Here is a 22,491-nt window from a genome sequence, read left to right on the forward strand (position 1 = left end):
TGTCTGACAGCAGGAAAAAAAAAATATATCTTTTAATGATGGTAAAGAAATCACAAAGATTTTATCACATTTGATAGAAAACTGCTGTGCTAACATCTTCTACAATGACAATAAGGCACATTAGCATTTTAAAATGACAATTGATAAAGAACTAGCAGATGGAGACAGTGTAAAGGAAAGGCAACAATAAGCAGAGGATATAACCCATCGTTACGTTTTGTTGGTACGACATAACAACTGACAAAATACAACTCTCGTGGCAAATTTTGGTCAGCAAGTACAGCCCTCAACGAGGAGCTGATGGCATCGCATCTCTTCTCAGGCTGTGCCCAAGGCGAAGTGAAGTCTGTGTTGGCAAATACACACCCAGCACGGAGCAAAGCCACGCAGCAGACAGCTTCCCCAGCACCACGGATCCCAGCCCCAGACTGGGGGAAATGTTATACCTCATTTGTACCGCACAGATAAATCAGTAAAAAGGCAATCTCTTATACGTGCTATGCAACTTCTGCAAACTATTTTGAAATAAACTACTTCTGTAAACTGCTCAGGTCAGCCAACCAACATGGCCTGTTCCATTCATGAAGTCACGTTTGTTTAAATGGATTCCCAAATGTGAAAAAGCTGCTCCAGGCAGTTTTTGCCATATTATTTATTGTGCACAACATTATGTCACGAATAATATCTAAAATCACTCTGAATTTAAAATAATTCAGAAATCATATCCCAGAGCATACCATGGTACCAGAAATGATTGTCAGCAACCAGAGGTGATGAAATCAAATCACCATGTGCTTACCAGAAAAAGGGGAGCTTCACCCCTCTAAGCATGTTTCAGCTGCACTTCAAATATACACAAAATTTTATTCCTAAAGACAAAGATTAGACATTAAAAACTTGGACCCAAGTCCAGCAAAATGTTTGGTTGCCTATTGTCCTGTGGAGTCTTGAGATCACTTGGGAGCTCGACTAAGAACAAAGTGCTTTCAGAGCTGCAGAGATCGGCAATCCAAATATTTTAGGCAATACATTTCCACAATAGGGATTTGATTCTCCATCAAATGTTGTAATATTCTGTGTATTTGCACATTAGAGAAATAGCAATGTGCCTATTTATCAGATACAATAGAAAGGTACTAATTATATTATGCACTAAATACATATGTATATGTATTAAATATTCATCATTTTACTTAGCCAGAGGCCTCACTTTTAGCATTGCGGTCATCTCAAAAGAGAAAGCAAGACCCAAAATGATTTCCACCTCAGGTGGAATTTGATTGAAATAATAAAGATAGGTAGCTTCTCACATGTGCAGCTGCTCCGCCAAAGGCTTATAAACATGACAACCAAGTGCAAGTAATTCTTGGGACGTAAAAAAATCATTCAAAGTGCAAAGGCACAGTGCCTCATCTGCACTGAAGAGATCGACCCTTCTAGCTATGCCAGCATAGCAGACGTGTAAAACCCTCTAGTGCGGACACGTACATCAATATTGGCATCCTAGACTGCGACTCAGCAAAGCACAACAAGCTCTACAGATACAAAGCACCTTGTATGGCATTAGCAGTAGATGACTGCTATCTCCATGGCAGCTTCATTAGCTCAGCTAATGCTATTAAAATAAAGTTTAAATCACCTCAATCACTTAATCACCTTTCCAAAGCATGTGAAAGAAAACCCAGAAGATAATGCCCTGAAACAAACTATCTGCCTGAAGAGTTTCACCCTCAACTAACAGGGTTTCCTCTTGTTCCAGTTTCTGTTCTATGATCTTGTAGACCAGCAGTCTCCGACAGTCCAGTCGTGTGGGTGATGACTTTGACCTCCTTAAAAACTCCTAGCATCAACACCAGGGCGCTGGCAGCAGGCGGCTAGGCACAGTGAGGTTGCACAGCCCTTGGGTGGAAGACTCAAAGAACCGGATCCAGGGAGATGTGCAGCATTGCTGGTCTTCTCAAGTAAGGTTTGAGATGTAGATTTAGGATCCAGCACAGAGTGGCAGCCAGGATGCTCTTCTGCCTGCAGAACCTCCCCTCTGCATGCCAGGCCTCTCGGTACAAGCCAGCAGAAGTGAGCAGAGATGAAGGAACTGCTGTGTTTTTTTCTCAAGAGAGAGGATCCCTCCGTTCGTCACTGCAGCCCGATGGGGAGGGAGTGCGGAAGTCATGGCAGCTCAGCTGCCCTGGCTGGGGGAGCCCAGTACAGAATTAGATTAAAATTACACAAAAATAAATAAGCACAAAACCAGAAATCCCTAATAACACCCAGTACAGGACACTGACTCATGCAGCAGCACTGAGCAGGAACTCGGTCCCTGCATTATTATTACACTCATTATGGAAAAAGGCACACCGGCTGCCCGCAGCTCCCCTCCTCCCAGGCTCAGAGCCCAGAGGACTGGGAGATTTTGGGACTGTTTTACAGTTTTTTGCTTTAGCCTTGGTGCAAAAACTAGGTAGCAGTTCACAGACAATAGCAAAATATACAACGATTCTTCTACTTGCAGTCAAACACATACAATGCCTTAAAGCAAATCACAGAAAGAGGCGTGGAAGAGGGTGATGAGGTGGATCTGGGAACGAATTAGGGAGCAGCAGCTGGAGCTGCAATGACTTACTAGGAAATCAGGATCATTAAATTGTGCAAGACTGAGGTTGACCATGTCATCATAAGTCCAAAAATAAGCACCATGTGCATCGTGGCAGCACCTTTCCACTTTACGAAGTAGACTGAAAACTGTTTCTGCGTCAAAACATTTACACAAGTTAAATGTTTATTACTGCAATTGGCACATTAGGAGGAGTTGAATCTGCTACATATGGCAGCAATAAATGCAGAAAGTCTGACATTTTGCAGGAGAGTACTAAAGACATTTCCAAGAGCATTTAGCATGGCTGAGACTGTGAGTATTCATTTCCATAATACTGTGTTGTTATCATTAATGAATATGCTAATGATCTCTTAATTCCTCATTTAGACTGGTAATTGCTGGATTAATGCCTTTGGGAGCAGAGTCGCTGGAGATCAGTGGTTTACACAACCTTCCAGGCTGGCCCAGGGCTCTGAAGGCTGCGGCTGGGACAAACGTCACTGCTCTGGGCACAGGAGTGTTCCCAAAACCAATCGTTCTGGGATTCCTTCTTCCCATAGACTACACATTAAGCTGTGAGGCAGGGATGAGAGAAGGGCTAGATGGCAGTGGGTATGGCAGACTTTCCCTTTTAAAATCCAGTATGTGCATTCCACCGTTTATTTTAGACAGCAGACGGCAGAAGAGCCCCTTCCAGGACAGAAAACAGACACATCACAAAAACACAACTGGTGAAATACAGCTGCTGCATTCATCAAACAGCTGCAAAAGGCATGTATACATGCCTGAAATTCCTTTATAAATCACATTCTTTAGGGAAACACTTTTCAGTTATGGTCCCTGATTCCTAAATATGAAGTTGGATTACTTCTAAAGGGTCCATAAACACACTGAAGCATACTCCTCTTATGAAGGAAGGTTGATTTTGCTTAGACTCACGCCTCTGTTAAAAAGAAAATATTGGCCTAAAAGGAAAATGGCTGAAATCGCAGTTTAAAGAAATCCCTGCTGTGATAAGCTCTAATCTTCAGTTAACGTCCAATGACTCTCTATTACACTAAACTCTCTGACAACTGGTATTTATTTCTGTTCCCTTTTAACCAGGGCTGTGTGAGTCTATACAGAGGATAAACTGCGGCCTCCGGCTATTATCTTAAATAAGAACATCAAAAATTGTTCTTTTGTTTGGCTGGCTGCTTTTACCATTGCATTTTAATATGCTTTTTTAATGTTTTGTTTGAAATGGAATTTGGAGGCTACACTGCCAGTTGTGGCTGCACAAACAGCACTGCGGCCAAGCATGATGTGCTCTAGCTGAACATAAATCACTTTAGCGTATCTTTTAGCTGTAATCTAAATTAATTCTTTGAAAATCAATTTATGGCTGTTTTATTGTGCTTTAATGCAAGCAAATACCCAGGTGCTACAAATATGCATCCTGACAGCTGTGGAACTACTGCTTCTTGGAAGTAACACTTATTCCTCCCTTCCTGGCACAAGTGGAAATGAATTTGAAAGAAATGTTGTTTAATATTTGTTGTTTTCCTCTTCTGTTACCCTGCTGCATAGTTACAGGTCAAAAAACTCTTCACCTGGGCAGCACGGAATGGGTAGAAGTCATCATGAGAGTGCAGAGAGGAAAGACTCACCCAAAACAACTTCTACTTTACTTTATCCCTGCTCCAGAGGATGTCTCCTGGTGGGCCAGAGCAGCTTCTCGGTCCTCCTCTCCCTCTCAGCTACATGCCCGAGGGGCAAGGGAGTGAGAAAGAGTGGCTGGGGGTAAGCATGAAAATTTGCCTCAACAGGGTACACCGTTTATTGTTTGTTGTGATTTAATTTTTCATCACAACTTTGAGGAGTGGGCGCTGCTTCTAGCACTATTCTGCTGTCTTGAAAAGTAGTAGCTAAAATCAGTGTTTAAAAATGGCATGGAGGATTTTGCTTAAAGTGAAAAGCCCTCCTGAAGCAGGAGCCCGGCTGCTGGAGCTGCTGAGGACATGGCTGCTCCCTCCTGACGCTGGCCCCCACTTTGGTAACATAAGCTTGCTAATTATAATTATCCAAACTGCAGGAAAAAAATGAAAAAAAAAAAAAACAGCAGTAGCTGTTTGGGATTCATCTCCTTGTATAAACACGCCCTAAGGCTATGAAAGAAAAATATTTGTGCTTTTTGAACACTGCAGAAGCATTAGAATTTTATCTCTGGTATTTGAAGACCTGCTTTTGCCTTAATAATGCCAGTTCTAGAACACATAATTCAAGGATCTCAGTTATATGCTACAGTGTGTCCCTCTGCCCATCTCCTAAATATTTCTACATGCTTCTACAATGTCCTAAAAATGTAGGACATAACATATAAATGTTGCCAGGTCCTGGGACTCATCTGCTATCTATTCCTTCTCTTGAGGTCTCAGCTCCTAGAGTGAAGTGACATGTGACATTTCAGCTTTCACTGAAAGAAGTTACTAGTTACTAGTTGCTCAGAAAAAAAAGAAGAAAATAATCCTAAAAAGAAAATAGATTTCTATTTAGAAGATGTTTCATGACTTACATTGCATTTTATTACCTTTTTGATTCTTGATTCATTATTTTTGAATGATTAAGACTAAGCATATTGTCTGTATAAAAGATCTTTTCCCTTGTAAAAGCTGCCAAGAAACTACAGCTCAGACTATAAACTCCCCTGGGAGAAAACACCCTCTTCCAAGTGTGTATGGTGTGCTAGGTATAGCTGGCACTCAGTTAAAAAAAAAAAAAAAAGTTAATCTTTCAATTATGCTTTCATAACTGTATTCTATTGCTGTAAGAACAGAGAACAGCCTTCCTACTCAGTGCTTCTATTTTAGGATGAACAATAGACACTCTTCACGGTTCTGAATAATTTAAAAGCAAAGTACAAAGTTTTATTTACACTAACATGGTGAACAGCTTCCAGCAGACCTCTCTGGCTCTTTTTCTAGTGACTGTACTTCCTGGCCTACCATCCCCATTCCAAAATGTCCATGACTGAACACGTGTAAAGGATTTATGGTCAATAAAACCTGTATTCACACACAAAGTCTGTGTGACACTGACAGATGCTGGCTAGTCTATGAGGCCCTTTTCATTTTGGCTCCTGTGACTCTGCCTGGCTTGTAAAACTGGCCATGAAGAGCTGCAGTGTGTTGAGACCCATGAATTACAGATCTTCATATCTAATGTTCACAATACTGAAGTGCTCCTAGACATTAGGAAAATGAACAATTGACCATAAGCATGAATCAGACTTCTAAACAATCTCCTCCAAATAAAAACCCTTCCAGATTATCCAAAGAGAACCAAGCTAAAGAGACAATCTTTCCTGGCATGTAAAGACCTGTGTAGAAATTAGAAAATCATGTCCCTGTTGATCTGGCTGCATTAGCCTGTCAGAAGATGACGACAAAGCATTTAAAGGTGATAGGTAGTTAAAAGCTACTCGTTAAGACTCTTTTCCTGCATGTCTAGATTTTACTTACCTAGCTGTCTCAAAATCACCAGCTAAGGACTACATGTTATAGACCAGAGCAAACAGTCCCCGTCAGTCATTCCTTAAAAATATAAAGGTGTGATGATATGAAAAAGCAATACCTCAACTAGGGACAAACAACAAGTTGCCTTGTAGCATTTCATTAGACAGGATGCCCATACTCCTTCAGGATCTTGTCCCATCCAGAAAGACTTCAATGCTGATAATCAAAACTCAGGGGGGGGGAACAGAAATGGAAAGTTAATGACAGAAGAGAAATGAGATGAAAATCCACATGAAAACTCTTTGGTTCACAGACTGGTCACAATCAAGTTAAGAATTGCCTTCACTCAGTACCACCTATTGAATCATTATACCTGGCAAAGTAAAGCATTAAAACACACTGCACAGTAACCAATGTGTTACCAACAACCCTGCCTCTTTCCATCTGAGTGCACATATGTTTCATACGCAAACACACAGACCCACACGCATTTTTTTTCCAGGCTTTGTTCCAATTTGCTGCCTTCCTCCAGCTAGTTTTTAGAAGCACAGGTCCCATTGTGCTCCTGCGCACCCAATGCGAAGTCCACAGCCTGGTGCACACTGTGGAACAGAAGGTGGTCCTCGCCCTCTTTGAAGAATTCTCCACGGATCAGGGAACTCCTCACCGAAGGATTGCACTGGGCCAGTAGCACCTGGACATCTATCTCCTTGTAGTCCTTGCAGACCTCTTTGAGCGTGCGTATTCCTGCCGTGTCCAGGAACTGCACTGCACAGCAGTCGATCACTATTGTGTGAAACCCCAAGGGTTCAGAGACAAGCTCCAAGGAGATGCTGGTTTGGTTGCCACCAGAACCCGCCTCTTTGTGTCTAAGCATTCTTTTTGCTGCCTTTTTCTTTGCTGCCTTCACCTGGGCTGGGTTGACTCCAGTTTGCTTGTACAGCGTGGATCTGAAGCACTCTTTGTTGATATAGTAGAGGGGTGCTTCAAAACGGAACACCATGACTCCTGGCTTAGTTTGCAAGTTCTTGTAAGCAGACAGGGATTCGTATGTTTCAGACTCTGCCACCCAGCCAAGCAAGGGTGCCTCTGGTTTCTGAGTTCGGAAAATGACACAGAGCATAGAGAAGCAAACGCCAACCAGAAGACCAATCTCAGTACTGATGAGTGCTGAGGATGCCATAGTAACTATCCAGATTACTGTGTCCACCCTGCTCAAATGCCACATTTTTGGCAGGTCTTTGAACTTTCGCAGGGCTCCTCTGAGGTTTACAATAGTTATGACAGCAAGGACACATTTCTGAAGGGAATAAAACAATGGCGCAATCACAAGGAGGACTATTAGGATTAACAAACTAGTCACTATGCCAGAAATCTGGGTCCTACAGCCTGTTGACTCTTTGACAAGAGTCTTGGCAAGAGCTGCACTTGTTGTGAAGCAATGGAAGAAAGAGGGAATGATGTTGCAGAAGCCAATGGCATACATTTCCTGGTTGGCCTTCACGGTGTAACCATGCTTCTTGGCAAACATCTCAGAGAGGGAGACTGTGATGGCAAAGCCAATGATGGCTATGGAGATTGCATCCAAAGCCACATTCGGAATCAGGTTCCATTCTGGAGGTCTGGGTGGCAGAAACCCAGTTGGGATCTCCCCAGCAATGCTCGAGCCGTATGTTTCTCTCAGCTTCCCTAAGTGAGATGCCAGAGTAGCTGCCACAACCACAGCTAATTCAATTGGTATTGGAGCCTTAAGCCTAGATTTAAAGTGTTCGTTAAGCTCTTTGGTTGGGATAAGAACAAGAAAGCACAAGAAGCTGGTGATGAGATCACAGATGTTGGTCTTGTGTATGTTTCTGAAGATGTTTGTCCATGTGGTTATGACGGAGCCGACGCCACTGCTCCGTGGAATGTCCAGACCCAGGAGATACTTAGCTTGTGAAGTCAGGATGGTAAAGGAGGCACCCGTGACAAATCCGCTGAGCAACGAATCGGAGAGGTACACTGAGACAAAGCCCACTTGAAAGAAACCCATGGCCACCTGCAAGGAATCAACCACACAAAAGAGATTAGGATCCAAACCTTGCAGATGTCATCCCTGTGGGGCTCTGGAGGAAAGCGGGATAAAGAAGCACCATATGTGGCCTTGGAGAACAAGGCATGGTGTCAACATGGAGCAGACAGTCTCCATTATTCAGCTGCTCCTTGTGCACTGCACTTAAACGAAATGCATTTCTAACACAGAGCAGGCTTTTTTAGAGGTCACGGAGGTCTCCATACTCTGAACATGTGCCTACTGTTTGCCCATTGGCTCAACGCACCTCTACTTGCCTTAGTGGGCAAATAAGGAACACAAGGGAAAAAGCATTTGAAATACTAGCTACTTTTGCCATTTCTGTCACAAGTTCTTTTGATTTCTATGAACTTTTCAGGGATCCAAAACCAACGCTTTTGTCCGTCTCCCACTCGAGCTCACAACCTGCAACAGAAATACAGCTTATGGCATAACAGCTGCCCCTTGCACTGCATAAAGCTTGGCCCATTTGGCTCAGAAAGTATATGAGCTGCACACCCTTGTGATGCAGATTATATATGAATAGAGATAAATTTTTGAAGTGCCTTGTCATTCATTTTTTATTAATGTTAGTTGAACGGAAAAATCCTTGGTGCTCTTCCACAGGAATGAGTGGTTTTATGGATACCTACCCTATGTGTCTTCACAGCCGGTAAACTTCCCTTCCTTCCCACCACCCTTCATGCAAAACAGAGCACAGACTTTCTCACGGCAGCAACAGAAACTTTTTGAAATCTCAACAGGTTTTGCTAGAAACCTTTTAACTTCCCAAGATGGTCAACAGGGCTGCCTACACTGTTATCTGAAGGCAGCAGGCCAGAACTTACACGTATTAAACATTAAGCAGTGTCATCTTGATATATTTCATTAGGTAGTTAAGGCTAATCATGGCTGGAAACTTCCTAAGAATCTCAAAACATTACTGAAGAGAAGGCAAGTTTGGGGCCTGGACTGAATAGACATGGGTTCAGCTCCAGACTACACAGTAGGCTTCTCCACAGTCTAGGTAATTCATTTAATTCAAGGTTTTCCTAGCTATAAAACTGAAGTAGTGATAATCATCTTACCTAGCTGTGCTGTAGGCAACTGGTGTGACCAGGTTTGCTTTTTGCAATTTGATTGTAAAGTTATGGATACAAAGAGAATGTGAGTTTGTTTGGAGCTTCCCATTAAAATTAAACTAATAAAAATTGAGTGTGTGAAGATCTATTGGTTGGCAGGCTGAGAGACAGCAAGTAAAATATGCCTAACATTCAGAGTGACTGAAGATAAAATAATCTGACTTTTCAAATAAAGAAACTTAAATGTACCTTCAAAGTTCAGTGCAAATCACAGCTCCAAAACTGCTTACATCCTACAGTGATAAATCCACTGTGCACCAGGCAACACAGAACATTTTTGAAATTATTCAACACTATCTTGCAGTACAAGAAAAAGTCCTAGGTAATGCCTGAAAGCAATGGTTTAGAGTATCAAAGGTATGTCTCCTTTTCGTCTCCTCTACAATTTGATTAGCTACCACCAGGGATGTCATTGCAGGAAGAAATGAATGTGAACTCACGAACTGAAATATCACAGCTCTGCAGTACTGTTAAAACTAAATCCATCCTAGTTAATGCCTGACAGTCTAAAACCAAAGATATCTGCTTTAATTTCAGCAAGCATGCAATTCTATGAAGTAAGCAGAGACAAAATAGTAAAATATTGTCAAATAATGTATTTTGATATGGTAATAACTAAAAGTTTTGTTTCAATACAACACTATTTTATCTCAGTAGCATCCCTTTTATAAAATGCCATCGATTTGGCTTTGAAAGGGCAGACAGCAAAGTTTTATAAGCACATTGACAAATAAAAAGAAACTGGAAATAGCTTTTCTGTTCAGATTATTTTTCGATAAAAGAAAAACCAAATGACCCAAGTCTGGAATTAAAAGCTGACACGCCACATTTTGGCCCAACAAAATGGAGGCCTAAGATATAAGCCAGTTCCAGGGCAAGGCAAGGAAGGTGGTGAGAAGAAAGCTACGGGAAGAGCAGGCGTTGTCTGGCAATGCTCCAATGCAGGTCCTTACAGTCCCCACTAAGGTAACAAAGCAAGCACAAAATGCTGTTTAGAAAAGGCGAGGAAGCACAAAATGCTGTTTAGAAAAGGCAAGGACAAAGACGAGTTTCTTGCACCACAGTAACTGGAGACCTCCAGTCCTCCCTTTGTTCACTCGCCTGAGATGCAGGGAACATGCACAACCCCAGCAGACAGCCCATAGGAACAATCACTTAGAGAATTAAAACTATTTCCACAGAATACCTGTTTGTCCTCCTTCTCTTACCTGATAAACTCCAGCTATGAAGGTCACGGTGGCTCCCACTCTTATTGCATAGCAGGTTTTATCACAGAGCAGGATCTGCGACGTCTGGTTCAGAGGCACAACGGTGGTGTTTACATGCGTGACTGTATCTGTGTGGGCATGAACAGTGGCTGCCTCCAAGTCGTAGCCAGCTCTCTGCACTTCACGATCCACCACTTGGCCCACCATCAGGCAAAGTGCACCAAAGATACCAACGGAGATGTGGCGAGACGTACCAAATATGGAATAAATAATGCCTGCGAAAAAGGACGTATAAAGGCCGTAGATAGGCTCCTGTCCAGCCAAGAGAGAATAGGCAATTGACTGTGGGACTAGTAAGACTCCCACAATCACACCAGACATTAGGTCTCCCAGTAGGCACTCTTTTAGTTTGTATTTAGGAAGCCATTGCAAGATGGGAAAGAAACTGAAAACACAGTCTTTAACTTTGGCTGGAGTGCAGCTGCAAGTTTCCTTTGCTCGCTTAACCATCAGAGCCTTCAAGTTCCTCTTCTCCTCCTGAGGTTCCAAGAACATTCTGTGATGGAAAACATGCTTAGCATCATCTCCCTCTGGCACTTCTGCCACTGACCGGACACTGTTGAATTCTGCCGTGGCCGCCATCTCGAGGACTGCCTAGGAACACAAAGAAGGAACATTTTGACTAAACGAATGCGTTACGTCAGACTTTTTAATGGAGTCAGACCAGTAGATATGAAAAGCAAGGGCTAATAGTCTTGGTTAAGCACAGAGAAAGCAAGTTCCAATCAAACTTGGAAAGAGCCTCCTCGTTACAACCCCTTAAACAAGGAATCATCTTCTCTAGGAAGGAAGCTGATATCCTGTAGAATAAACCTGCTGCTGGTGAAGCTGTGAAATGGAAAAGAATGCATAAGCACTGTCTCTTAGAGAGGCTTCCTTGATAAAAATGCTCTTTGCAGTCTGTTCCACGGTGCAAAGACAGACAAGGAGTTTTATTGTGGTACAACAGTCACTTCAATTCAGTTGCTGAAAATTAACTACAATTAGTGTATTTTTTGTATTGCATAACTTGGTCTAAACCTCATCTATTTATGCATTTATTTATGTATTTAAACAGTGATTACACTTGCCAAATATTGTAAAGATTTGCCACCTGAAAAGATTTAATCCTTACACAATGACTTTATTTCAGCCAATCACATTTTTTAAATGCTAGTTTTCAAGTAAATTACATCTAACCAAAACAATACAAACAAGTGGAAGGCATATTAAGGGGGATAGTGTACGGCAGGCAGCACATTTCTGCCAGAACACGTGCTCTAATACAGACTGTTTATGTACCATAAAACAAGGTGATTATATCAAAGCACATTTAGGAACAGAAACAAATTGCCTGAATGTGAGAGACCAAATTCTTGATGAGACAAGCGCTAATGAAACTTGACGATCCCAACTGCGATTGCCTGCACTGCTGTGTTGTCTTACAGCACTGTCAGTTTCTGGAAAACATCCAGAATGGTCCAGAAAACTCTCTTTCCATCACAATACCTGTTACCACCGATATGCTGAAGTTGTCAAGTTTCAGCCAGAAACACACTCGCCTGGTGCTGCAAGTCAAGGTCAGGCACTGCAGCAGAACTCTGAAAGTCTTTTTGAACGCTGCCTTTGTAGTCACTGAGTGCTAATAACAACGGGCCACTTACGTATTAATTACACCTTCTCTATGCAGTGCAAACATCAACCAAACTAATATTTGACGCAATGTTTACAACTGAATTATCACATCTATCAGAGCTAGCCACACTGAGCATTTTGAGAATACATCTCCAAATTTGTTCACTTAATCAACATCTCACAAGTAGCTATAAAACATTCACTGCTACTATCACTTCAGAATGAACCTCTGAAAAATGTGTGTGGAGAGAAGTGAGAGAATTTAAGTGTGGTGCTTAAACTGCCAGCTTCTCCTACAGCCTGAAACTGATCTTCAGAGCTATGCAGAGAGGAAATTACTTCTCTTAGACTTTGTTCTAATCAACTGAGTGTTCAATTTTTCTTCTTCCGTTCTAGGTTTGCACGCTGTCACACGGAGGTATCCAGATGTGGACCACACATATAATGGTTTACAAACAGCCACACCTCTGACAGTCTGTTTGCTCAGACAGAGATGAACAGCTTTTGGTTCTTCTGGCTAGAAATAGCAACGCAAGTAGTTACTATCTTAAAACACCCAAAGCATACGATACTAACCTTATCAAAGGACCCACAAGACAGTAGGAGCAGCTACAGTACTTAACATTTAGACCCACTTCTCTTTCCAGACAAAAGCATTCAGGGATTTCTACAGTAGCCTCCCAATTAGAAAGCAACTCAACCTGACTGATCCAATTCTTCCACATTACACCACAGCATACTTCTCCTTAGAGTCTCTGTTTTGCAGACTATGCCCCAGTTTCCTGGAAGTTCGAGCCTGAGGTACCTGTTTGGTTGCAACGAAAGCCTGTCAAAACAAAGCTTTACAATTATATTGAACCAGGTCAATCCTCCCCACTGTTCTGAACAGTTATTAGCAGCCCAAATTCCCAAGACTGTGCTACCAGGCTACAGCTTGCAGAGGGCTATCTAAAATCAATACACACTACATAATGCGGATAGATAGCCAACAGGAAATACCAGGGGCTGGTATTTTAACCCCAAAAGGTGCTTTCATTCACTACAAACCCAGAGACAGCGAGCATCTCTCTGGCAGGTAAGCTCCTATATCCTTTCACACAACCAAACCCGCTCCCTTTTTGCTAGCAGCCACTGGACCGCTACTGAAAGTCAGCTGTGTTTTGAACAGAGACCTCCCCGGCCCCAGAACTGTAAGTAACACTGTTGTATCAGGAGGGGTGGATTTGCTGCACAAGGTGGGGACTGTACGCTTTCCTGTTATCATGACCTATGCAACCCATACTCTGTTATATTCTGGGGCAGACAGAACAGCATTGCCTGGTCTCATGCTCTGAGACACTTCACTAACACCTGGCTCCTGCTTTCCCCACCCAGCAGATACTTACAGCAAGGTGTCAATGCTTTTCTCCTGCTCCTGCCCTTTTCTGTACTCCCACACCTTCAACTCTATGCCTACACCATCTGAAAGCCACATGGGGTCTGCAGGGCAGGATCTTCAAACTAGAAAGACTTAGCACAACAACCAAGGAGAACGTGCCTCTTTACGGTTGCAGTTCTGAGAGCAGGCTGACCAGCAGCTTTGGAAAATTCACATTTAAAAAAAAAAAGGATGAAGCCTAATGTACTCCTGTGTTAGGTGAGACCTAAGTGGAAAATTCCACAATCTGAACTCAAGTCCTATTTCTGGCATCTATGTCCTTCTATTGGTCCTGACCCTTATAAGTTAAAGAACTGTGAGTTCTGCATCCGAAGATTAGTCCACCCAGACCTGTAATATATTTACATTTCTAGGGGTAAATTTCCAAATGCACTTATTAGCCTTCTCATCTGCTCTTCTTGGACAAGTGAATCACCTAGTATAATACACAGAAAGAGAAGAAAGCATTAGTTTTGCCTATCTGTGTTCTTAATTATTCCAAAATTCCATCTTAGAGCCGCCTAGCCACGTGGAATTGCTGTACCACATACCTAAATACACCTTATAATGACAAACGTCCTTTGATTAACATCTTACAGTCCACTATCTATAACATGCTTTAGAATAATTATATGGTCAGAACAGCTGTATGAAGGACTCGGATCTTTACAATGAGAACTTTATGGTGCAAGAAGTGACTTACTCAAGCTCACGCAAGGATCACTTCAAGGACAATGCAAACTCCCAGCATACATCCTCACAATCCAGATATCTAATCTGACTCACCCAATAGTTATTGCAAAGTCCACTTAGGAATTTTTTATAGCACATACAAGAAAAGAGAAAAAAGTGAATACAGCATGCAAAAGCAAGTGTCTGCAGCACTCAGCACAAGCACATTCCGTATTTGTATTTGCTCAAGCAGTTTTATTCATTTCACAAGCACAGAGTTACAAATCAAAAAGCCTTCATCCGATTCTCAGCAAATCAATACTGCAAAGCTAGGGGGGAAACTCACCTCCAGGCTACTTTTTATGTGTAGCAAATTAGTTAGATTATTTCATCTTCTGACATTTTAGTAAAAAATTTAGCAACGAAAAGCCTTCTGATTCCTCTTCCCTTACCCAGGACCTCCAGACAGCTTACTGAAATCTGAGAATTTTTCTTAATCCACCAGGAAACTCAAACATGAAACCCAGCTAGTTCAATTTAGCTCTGTGTAGTGTCATAAAATGTCTGCACAGTAGATGGTACCTGGTTTTTTTGGTTGTCTCAACGGTACAAAAATGCTCTAAGTGAAAATCTTCTTGGCTACTAAACTGCGGGCATATACTGGATCTTTGTGTTCACCTGCATAACAGCTTTCTGTACGTGGCATGAAAAGGGCCTTTCATCACACAGTCACAGCCTCTCAGGATGTCAGGACACTAGGAAATGACACAATTTTCAACACTGTTTCACTCGATTCTGTTTGAAAGCATTACTCTGTATTACTTCTGAAACCATTTAGCCCAACCGTGCTGAATAAAAATGGATTTTGTTCTTAAAAAAAGTTCTGTATACTGAATGATATTCTGTATATTTAACCTGGAAAAGAAACTACTGTGTTTTTTTGTTTTGAAAACTGCTATTTTCATACAGGTCATTTGTATGCCTAGAATTCACTTTTATCGGCTCCTTTTGGCCTCAGTAAGATCTTCAGGGGTTGTCTGATTGCCATTAAAGCTTTAAATAAGCAAAGGATATGACACAGAACTGTGGAAATTTCCAGTATCTCCATCGTGTTATCAAGTGACTGCCATAAAATCAAGATATGGGGAGGTACTGTACTCCTGAGATCCAATGACTTTTACAGACTATTTCTGGATCCCATGTGGGCCTCTCTTACTGATCCCTTTATATGTCAGCGGTGAGCTAACGTCTGCCTAATGCCTGTCTTACTGGAAACACTACCTGCAGCACAGGGCTTGGCTGCCTTGGACTTCTGTCTGTGTCCCAGAACACAGTCACCCTGACAGTAAGAGACTAATGGACTGTGAAGCTCACTCGAGGGCTGGAATAACATACTACAAGCTTAAATGTAAGACCTGAGTAATTAAAAGTAGAAAATAAATGAAAATAAAAGTGTCGGTTCTATAACACCGATATTAGTTTTCCGGATTATTTCTCTAAATTTCATTTGCATGTATTGCCACTGTATGCTCTCACTACCCAGCCTCACCCACCTGCTAGACATGAGAAGTTTCAGGCATGCACTTGAAAATTAATGCATAAACACATCATTTGAAGAGGCATGATCGTTTCTGAAGAGATGTAGAAGAGAAATGAGTAAATTAGAAATTCAAGTTCAATATGAACTGAACAGGAGCAGGGATACTACCTCAAGGTCCCTGCAAAATTTCACCCTAAGAATATATAAGAGGAAAGTGTATCACTACGTTTTGATAATGAAGTCTTCACACTTACTCTTTTTGGACAATAGACTCAGCTGTTACCAAATAATCTCCTTATTGTTGTGGAGCAACAAGGAAATTCAATACTGCCACGATAATGCCAAGATAGGCACCGGAACAGCACTGCATAATCCTTAACACTTTCAAACACCTCGTTCAAGATACAAACATTCATTTCAATCGTACTACTGAGATCTTTCTGAGGAGCATAAAAAGACATACTGCCTTTACCATGCTTAACCCACACATCTGGGGACTGAGCTACCTTACTATCCGCAGGATAGTCACCAAACTTGAGCTCACGCACAAGAAAACGCGCTGCCACACATGCAGACGGATAATAAAACACTGCATGCGCGAAATAGGGGATCTCTTCCTACTTCAGCACCAGTTCAGCCGGGTGATGGTGCCCCTAGATGCTGGGCCCGCTCTGTGGAGAGGACAGCCGCCCATCTCTGCCAGGCAGCTGCGTGTCCCGGGCGAAACGCGCGCTGCCTGCCCTGCCCTCGTGCCGCAGATCCCCTCTGTGATAGCAAACGGCTGTCTCCCACATAACCCCAGCAGTCTTCTAGTTTGGCACGGAGCATTTCCAGCAACTCGCTTCTGCCTCGGGACCCTCCGTCTGCCCTTACCGTTAGCCGGCAAGGTTAGAGCACCCAAGGGCTGCGCTCAGGGCCAGGCGTTGCGCTGGGCATGCGGAGGAAGCACTGCCCCGAAGGAATTTCCTCAGCAGCTAACGCCAGCTCATGAGGAACCCGCTCCCTGCGTGGCTCAGCCTGCAGCCCTGCCACCCCAGCACGGCTCGGGGGGTTCACTGGGCCGGGGCGGACGGTGCAAGTAGCAGAGCGTTAAACTGAAAAGCTGTAAGAAAAACTCACTGGGGAAAAAAAAAAAAAAAAAAAAAAAAAGGAAAATCCACGGGCTTGTCACACTCCTGAAATTGCAATTTCTGCTGAGAACGCGTGTACCGGTGTGGAAGCCAAGGAAGGTCTGAGCTTCCAGGATAACGAAGGGGAATTCCGCTGTCGTTTGGGCAGGGTTCAGTGCCACCCCCTCGACCTGAGCGGCGTTTCGCCGTCGTCTGGCCGCCGCTCCCTGCCCACCTCCCGCCGCGCTGCGCCCTCCTCGCAGCTCCGCGGCTTTCGTTTTCGCTTTCCTGCCGCCTCGCATTATTTGAAACCCCGCTCCGAGAGATGCTTCGGGAAGCGAGATTGCGAACACCGAGCCCCCTGGAAGAGCCGGGGCGAGCTCACACCGCCAGTCCCTTGTCCTCAACCCCTTGCCCTCAGCCCCTCCGCCGCGCCGCACTCACCACGGGGCCGCCGGCGGCCGCGGGCAGGACGGGCTCGGCTCGGCTCCCGGCAGCTGCCGGAGGCTCGGCAGCGCCGGCCCGGCCCCACGCCTCGCCCCCAAGCCGCCTCCCCGCCGAGGGGCCGGGGCCGGGAGCCGCCAGCCGGGCAGGGCCGCCCCCGCCGCGCCCCTCAGCGCGCCGCCCGGCCTCCCGGAGCCGCCGGGGGAGCAGCTGCGGAGACCCGAGGGGGCGGCCGGGAGGTTCGGGGCCGGCCCGGGGCCGGGGCCGGGGGAGCGAAGTGCCCCGCTTGGCAGGACGGGGCTCGGTGTGGGACCAGGGCCGCCAAGGCCGAGGAGACCGGACAAAATGGCAGCTGCGGGCCGCGGCCCAGCCCCGCCGGGTGTTACCAGGGCCCAGGCTGGAGCCCCCCCGACCCCGGCTCCCTCCTGTCGCCCTTCGGTCCCACCATGAGGGCCCTGCCCTGGTGGTCCTGCCCGGGCTGTAGGGATAGTGTGTAGAGACACTGTGTAGGGACATTGGTTGATCCGTGTGGGGATTTGTGGGGACTCCTGTGGTAATCAATACCAGGTGCTGTAGCTGCCCCTCACATGCACAAGCGGTGTGGGAAAGCAGAAATCTTGCTCTTGGAGACAACCAGGGCAATGCAGGCTGCAAGGAGATCAGACCAGTCCTGTGGGTTGTCAGCAGTTACATTCTGGGGCCACGCTGTGGGGCTGTGTGGTTCCCAGTCTCCTGGTGGGATGGCCAGAGGGCCTGAGGTGTGGGGAGAGGGCCGGAGGACATGAAGGGGAGAAATTCTGAAGCTGCAAAGGAGCACGCATAGCGCTAATACAAGACTGGAAGTGGGTGAAAACATCATCTTCCAGTGCATTCCACCTGTGGCACAGAGGTAACGGCATTTCATGTGCCGGGTTACGCTTTGAGAGCCAAGTACCTGCCTGCTCTGCCTGTGCCTTCACCATGAGTATAAGGAGTTAAAAATGTGCGCTTTTATTTAATTGGCTTTTTCCATGGCAAAGGCACTAGTAATGCTTCAGTTTTTACTTTCTAATTCTTTCCAAGTATGTTCTGAATTATGAGAGGCCTGAAAAAGTCTAGTGCAGAGAGTGACTCATGGTAATCCTTACCACAAAAAGGAAAAAAACAACCCAGAAACAAAGAAACAAACAAAAACACAAAGAAATTCCAGTGAAGAATCCATGCTTTAGCTAATTAAGTCACACCAACTTTAAAATTGAAAGATTAATAATCTGTTGGTAACTTCAGGTAAACTGACCTAAAACTCGTCATGGCTATAATTGTTAGGGATACCATAACAATTTCTTAAGGAGAAAATGACCTCACTGTGCTTTGGGGTACCACTAATATTCATAAAAAAATAGCCAGTCTTTTGAAGACCTTCATATTACTTACTTCAGTATCCAGATCTATCTGGGAAGTATGTTCAGCTGTGAAGAACACAGGATCTCTGACCATTTCTGTATTTAAAAATACTAGTTTTCCAGTCAAATGTTCCATACTCTTTTTTCCTTCTGAACTAAAGGGTCATGGTCAGACGAGCTGTACCCAGCCCCGCTTACCTTTCCTTCACTGTTTGCACAGAAAATCATACATTATCTGAAATCGAACATTGCCTAATATTTGCATTTCATGTGGAACCTTGAGCCACCAAATAGCGCATCAATGTATGACTGGAGAAAGCGACACTAACGTCAGACCTGTAGATTCCATGTTTTTTGGTGTTACGCAAATGCTAAAAATCTTGTTTTTAAGGGCTGTCGTTCTGTAGAAAACATCATACTTCACATGGTAAACATCTAGTTAAAACAAGGTTTTAACTAGAAACGATGGTAAGTGGAAGATGCAAGTTGAAAAGGAAAAAAAAGAGTTACCTTCCTCTCCACTATCTATCTGCTGTCAAAATCATCAGCAGCTCTAACTTCCCAATCTTTTTAGGGATTAACACAGGAGCTTTAATGGAGTTTGAAGTATATGGTGACTCCAATACCATCAGAGCGAACCATTGTGAGGACTGACATCTATTATAAAAGCATTAAGAGACTGCCTTTGTGTAGGAGCTCTGCAGAAACCTAATACCACAAAACAAAGATATAAGGCTTTATAGCCTTTTCATTGTCTTTAGAGGCGTTGGCTGTGGAACAATTTGGATCATCAAATATATCATGTCATCTTGAGAAAAACAGGGCAATAGTATCTTCGTGGAACACAAAGAAAATGATATTAAAGAAAAAATCCAAAGTACTTTTTTTTCAGGATCATCACTATTGTTATTTTTGTCCTTTTAACTGTATATGGACTATTGTTGGATTGTGTTTTTTCTTTTTTTCTTTTTATTTTACACTGATTTTCTAAAAAGTGGGTAAAAATCCAACTAAATATTTAAGATGAGTAAATCATTTAACTTACAACTGCTTTTCTTTTCCTAAGGTATATTGAGTTTTGTGGTTAATTCATTTCTGTGCTTAGGGAACTTTTGGCCTTGGAGAAATCTGTCTGGGGATTTCTCATGCTCCAGAATCTTGCCAAGAATCTTGACCTGAGGCTTGCTGATGCACAAACGCCAATATGTGCCACCTCCCCATCCGGCCTAGTCTACATGTCCAACCTGCTGTCTCTGTTTCTTCAGCTTGTCCCACCATTTTTGCGATAGCAAATCTCCAGAGAGCAGTTTGTTGGCCTGCTAAATAACCTGAAAAACCTCGGTGGACCACTCCATCTTGTTCCACCATGCACGTAATCCTGCACAGCCCCGCACACAGCACTGGAGCACGGCCCCAGCACTCCTGCTCCCCTTTTGCCCAGCAGCTCTCGTATAGTCCTGCTGCACCCTGGTCTCCTCAGCACACCGCTAGACAGGCTACATGCAAAGGCTTCATCTTCCCTCTCTGCCCTGTCAAAACCAATGCTGTGCAGCAACTCTCCCGATTCTTTTCAGTCCTTGCTCAGCTTCTAGCTCAGCTCTATCCTCCTGCTACCTCCTCACTCCCTGCCCTGTCCCCAGCAAGCTTGCCACGCCTGCAGCTCCAGTGTGGGATAGATAGGCTATGGTGAAAGCTGCTAAAAATGTCTTCTTTTCTCTCTTTATCCTTGCTTCCTTGTCATTCACTGGGGTTCAGGCCTGCTTTTGCAAAATGTTGATGAAATTTGGAGATGAAGAAGATGGGCAGTGCCAAACTTGCTTCCCAGAGACTTAGGTCTGTATCTGCTTATCGCAGCTTGTGCAGACCTGCCTCCCCACATGGGCAGCCTGTCTGGTCTCCCACAAGAGAAAGAGGACAAGTATTGCTTGTGAGAGACCAGCCAGGGAAAAAAGACACAGTTAGCACCCACCCGTGCACCCTCTGCTGTTCTCTTTCAGCGAGGTCTCACTTCCCCTTCACCAGCTTGCTGGTGCAGCAGAGGGTGGGGGATCACAGCGGCAGGGCTCAGCCTCTCCTGCCTCTTTGCTGCTGGGTTGCATAGGCACAAACATCAGCCCTGGAGGTGCTTCCCGGCCTGCAGAGAGGGGAGGAGTTCCTGCAGCAAATGTGCCACATTGCTCTCTGCTCCTCCCAGCAGGATGGGATAGCAGGAGAAGGAGCCGAGGCAGCCAGCTAGGAGCTAGGAGCCAATCTAACTGGGGACGAGGAGCGTGGCCAAGCTACCTGGTTGAGCATCAGGAGCTGAACAGAGGAGGCTAGGCACAGGGGTGCCAGCAGCTGCTCATGGGTCTCCAGGCTCGCCAGCAAGGAAGCCCTGTTCAGCAGGCACCTGCTTTAATTCCTTATTAACTGAACACAACCACGCTGGTGCTACTATAGTAAACGTCAATAGGCAATGGAAAGGGAAATAGGGACAAAACAACAAAAGTAATGTTAAGCTACCCTGAGCTTCTTGAACGTGAGCCTTTTGGGGGAGCAACCAAGGGACTAATAACAATGTTCTGCAGGACAACCTGAATTCTGTGTGCAAAACCCAAGTGGCACCCATGGGGTCTGGTGTCCAACCTGCTGGTCAGAGCAGGCCATAGTGCCAGACATGTGAAGATGTCGATGTGGCACATCTGACTTGTTTAGAAAACCTGTCAGACTAAGTAACAGAAAAATGTGTGTTCTAGCTTTTGAAATGCACTTTATTTATGTATTTGATTATAAGTTCAGCCACATCACACAATGCTTGGCAAAACCAAAAAAAGAGCCATAAAATCAGGTACTTCACTCTCCTCTAAAGATTTCCATCAAAAATGTGACAATGCCAAGTAAACTGATGTGGGTGGGGTGAAGACAGCATAATAAATAATAGAAGTTGTAATTAATCAGAGTCCGTAGATAATCTAAATACTTGAGCCATAAAGATATTGGAAAGAAATTAGCTCTGTCCGTATCTCAGGACTACATATCTCACAGCTGTGTTGCTATCAAGAAAGAGTGTTCTGTACAAATAGCTGTGCAGAACTGCTGCACTCTCAATGTATGCCATAGTCCAATAAGGTCTCCTAGAACCAACAATTAATTAGGTATTAATTTTTTTGCATTGTTGTGGGATAGAAGGCCTAGTTAAATAATTACTGGACTCCATTGTATTTTCTTACACGGCTTTCATCAAGCCTTTCACTTCTCTTTGCTTCCTCAAGGCTAATCCGAGGAATATTAAGAGTATGACTAGTCTGAAATTCAGAGGAGTCCATTTTTGCTAATCCTATAGTAGGTCAAACATATGGGGAAATAAACTGCAGCATCAGCCTTTTATCTAACTCAGAAAAACTGCATCCCTAAATATTAATTTTCATCCCCAAGCTTTGTGAGCGTGTGGCAGTATTGAAAAATGTATTTTTTTCCAAGCTACTTGAAACGAAATCCTTTGCTTTTGCCATATAGCAGCTGTTATAAAGTCCTTATCTCCTGCATCACGTTAATTTAGCCTACAATAGAGCCACCTCCTTCTGTGCCATTTTGGCAAGCATTTACATCAGCCACAGATTCAAGTCCAGCAAGCCCAGCAATGAAGAGCTCCATGGACTTTTCCCTTCAAATTAGATGATAGGCAAGTTCCAGAAAACTGTTGTCTTTGTTTTGGCCAATAAATCCCGTTTTAGTTAATCCAAGTATTTTAATCCTAGTGTGGTACTGTATTATCTGTGATCAGTGC

General features: G+C 44.0%; 1 protein-coding gene across 2 annotated transcripts; it reads right to left on the reverse strand.

Annotated features, from left to right (window-relative positions):
- On the reverse strand, nt 1-18,929 carry SLC26A2 (solute carrier family 26 member 2). 2 transcript variants are annotated; one of them, XM_080554813.1, is made up of 3 exons: nt 17,344-18,929; nt 10,488-11,141; nt 1-8,125 (listed from the first exon to the last, which is right to left on the reverse strand). In XM_080554813.1, the coding sequence occupies exons 1-3, from the start codon at nt 17,857-17,859 to the stop codon at nt 6,620-6,622; spliced, it is 2,676 nt and encodes an 891-aa protein (XP_080410939.1). In that variant the 5' UTR covers nt 17,860-18,929; the 3' UTR covers nt 1-6,619. The 2 variants fall into 2 exon arrangements, with proteins under 2 accessions (XP_080410939.1, XP_080410940.1); XM_080554814.1 differs by lacking the exon at nt 17,344-18,929 and adding an exon at nt 16,664-17,327.
- Between the last annotated feature and the right edge of the window lie 3,562 nt (nt 18,930-22,491).

The sequence above is a fragment of the Anser brachyrhynchus genome (assembly GCF_964034855.1).
Source record: "Anser brachyrhynchus genome assembly, chromosome: 14".
NCBI classification, from domain to species: domain Eukaryota; kingdom Metazoa; phylum Chordata; class Aves; order Anseriformes; family Anatidae; genus Anser; species Anser brachyrhynchus.

Bases quoted from the DNA above. Each gene is read 5' to 3' on its own strand.
- SLC26A2 (XM_080554813.1), bottom strand. From the start codon at position 17,859: ATGTCCCTACACAGTGTCTCTACACACTATCCCTACAGCCCGGGCAGG. The intron at 11,142-17,343 runs GTGAGTGCGGCG...TTGTGTTCCTAG, and splicing joins CGGCCGCCGGCGGCCCCGTG to GCAGTCCTCGAGATGGCGGC. The intron at 8,126-10,487 runs GTAAGAGAAGGA...GATTCCTTGCAG, and splicing joins TCATAGCTGGAGTTTATCAG to GTGGCCATGGGTTTCTTTCA.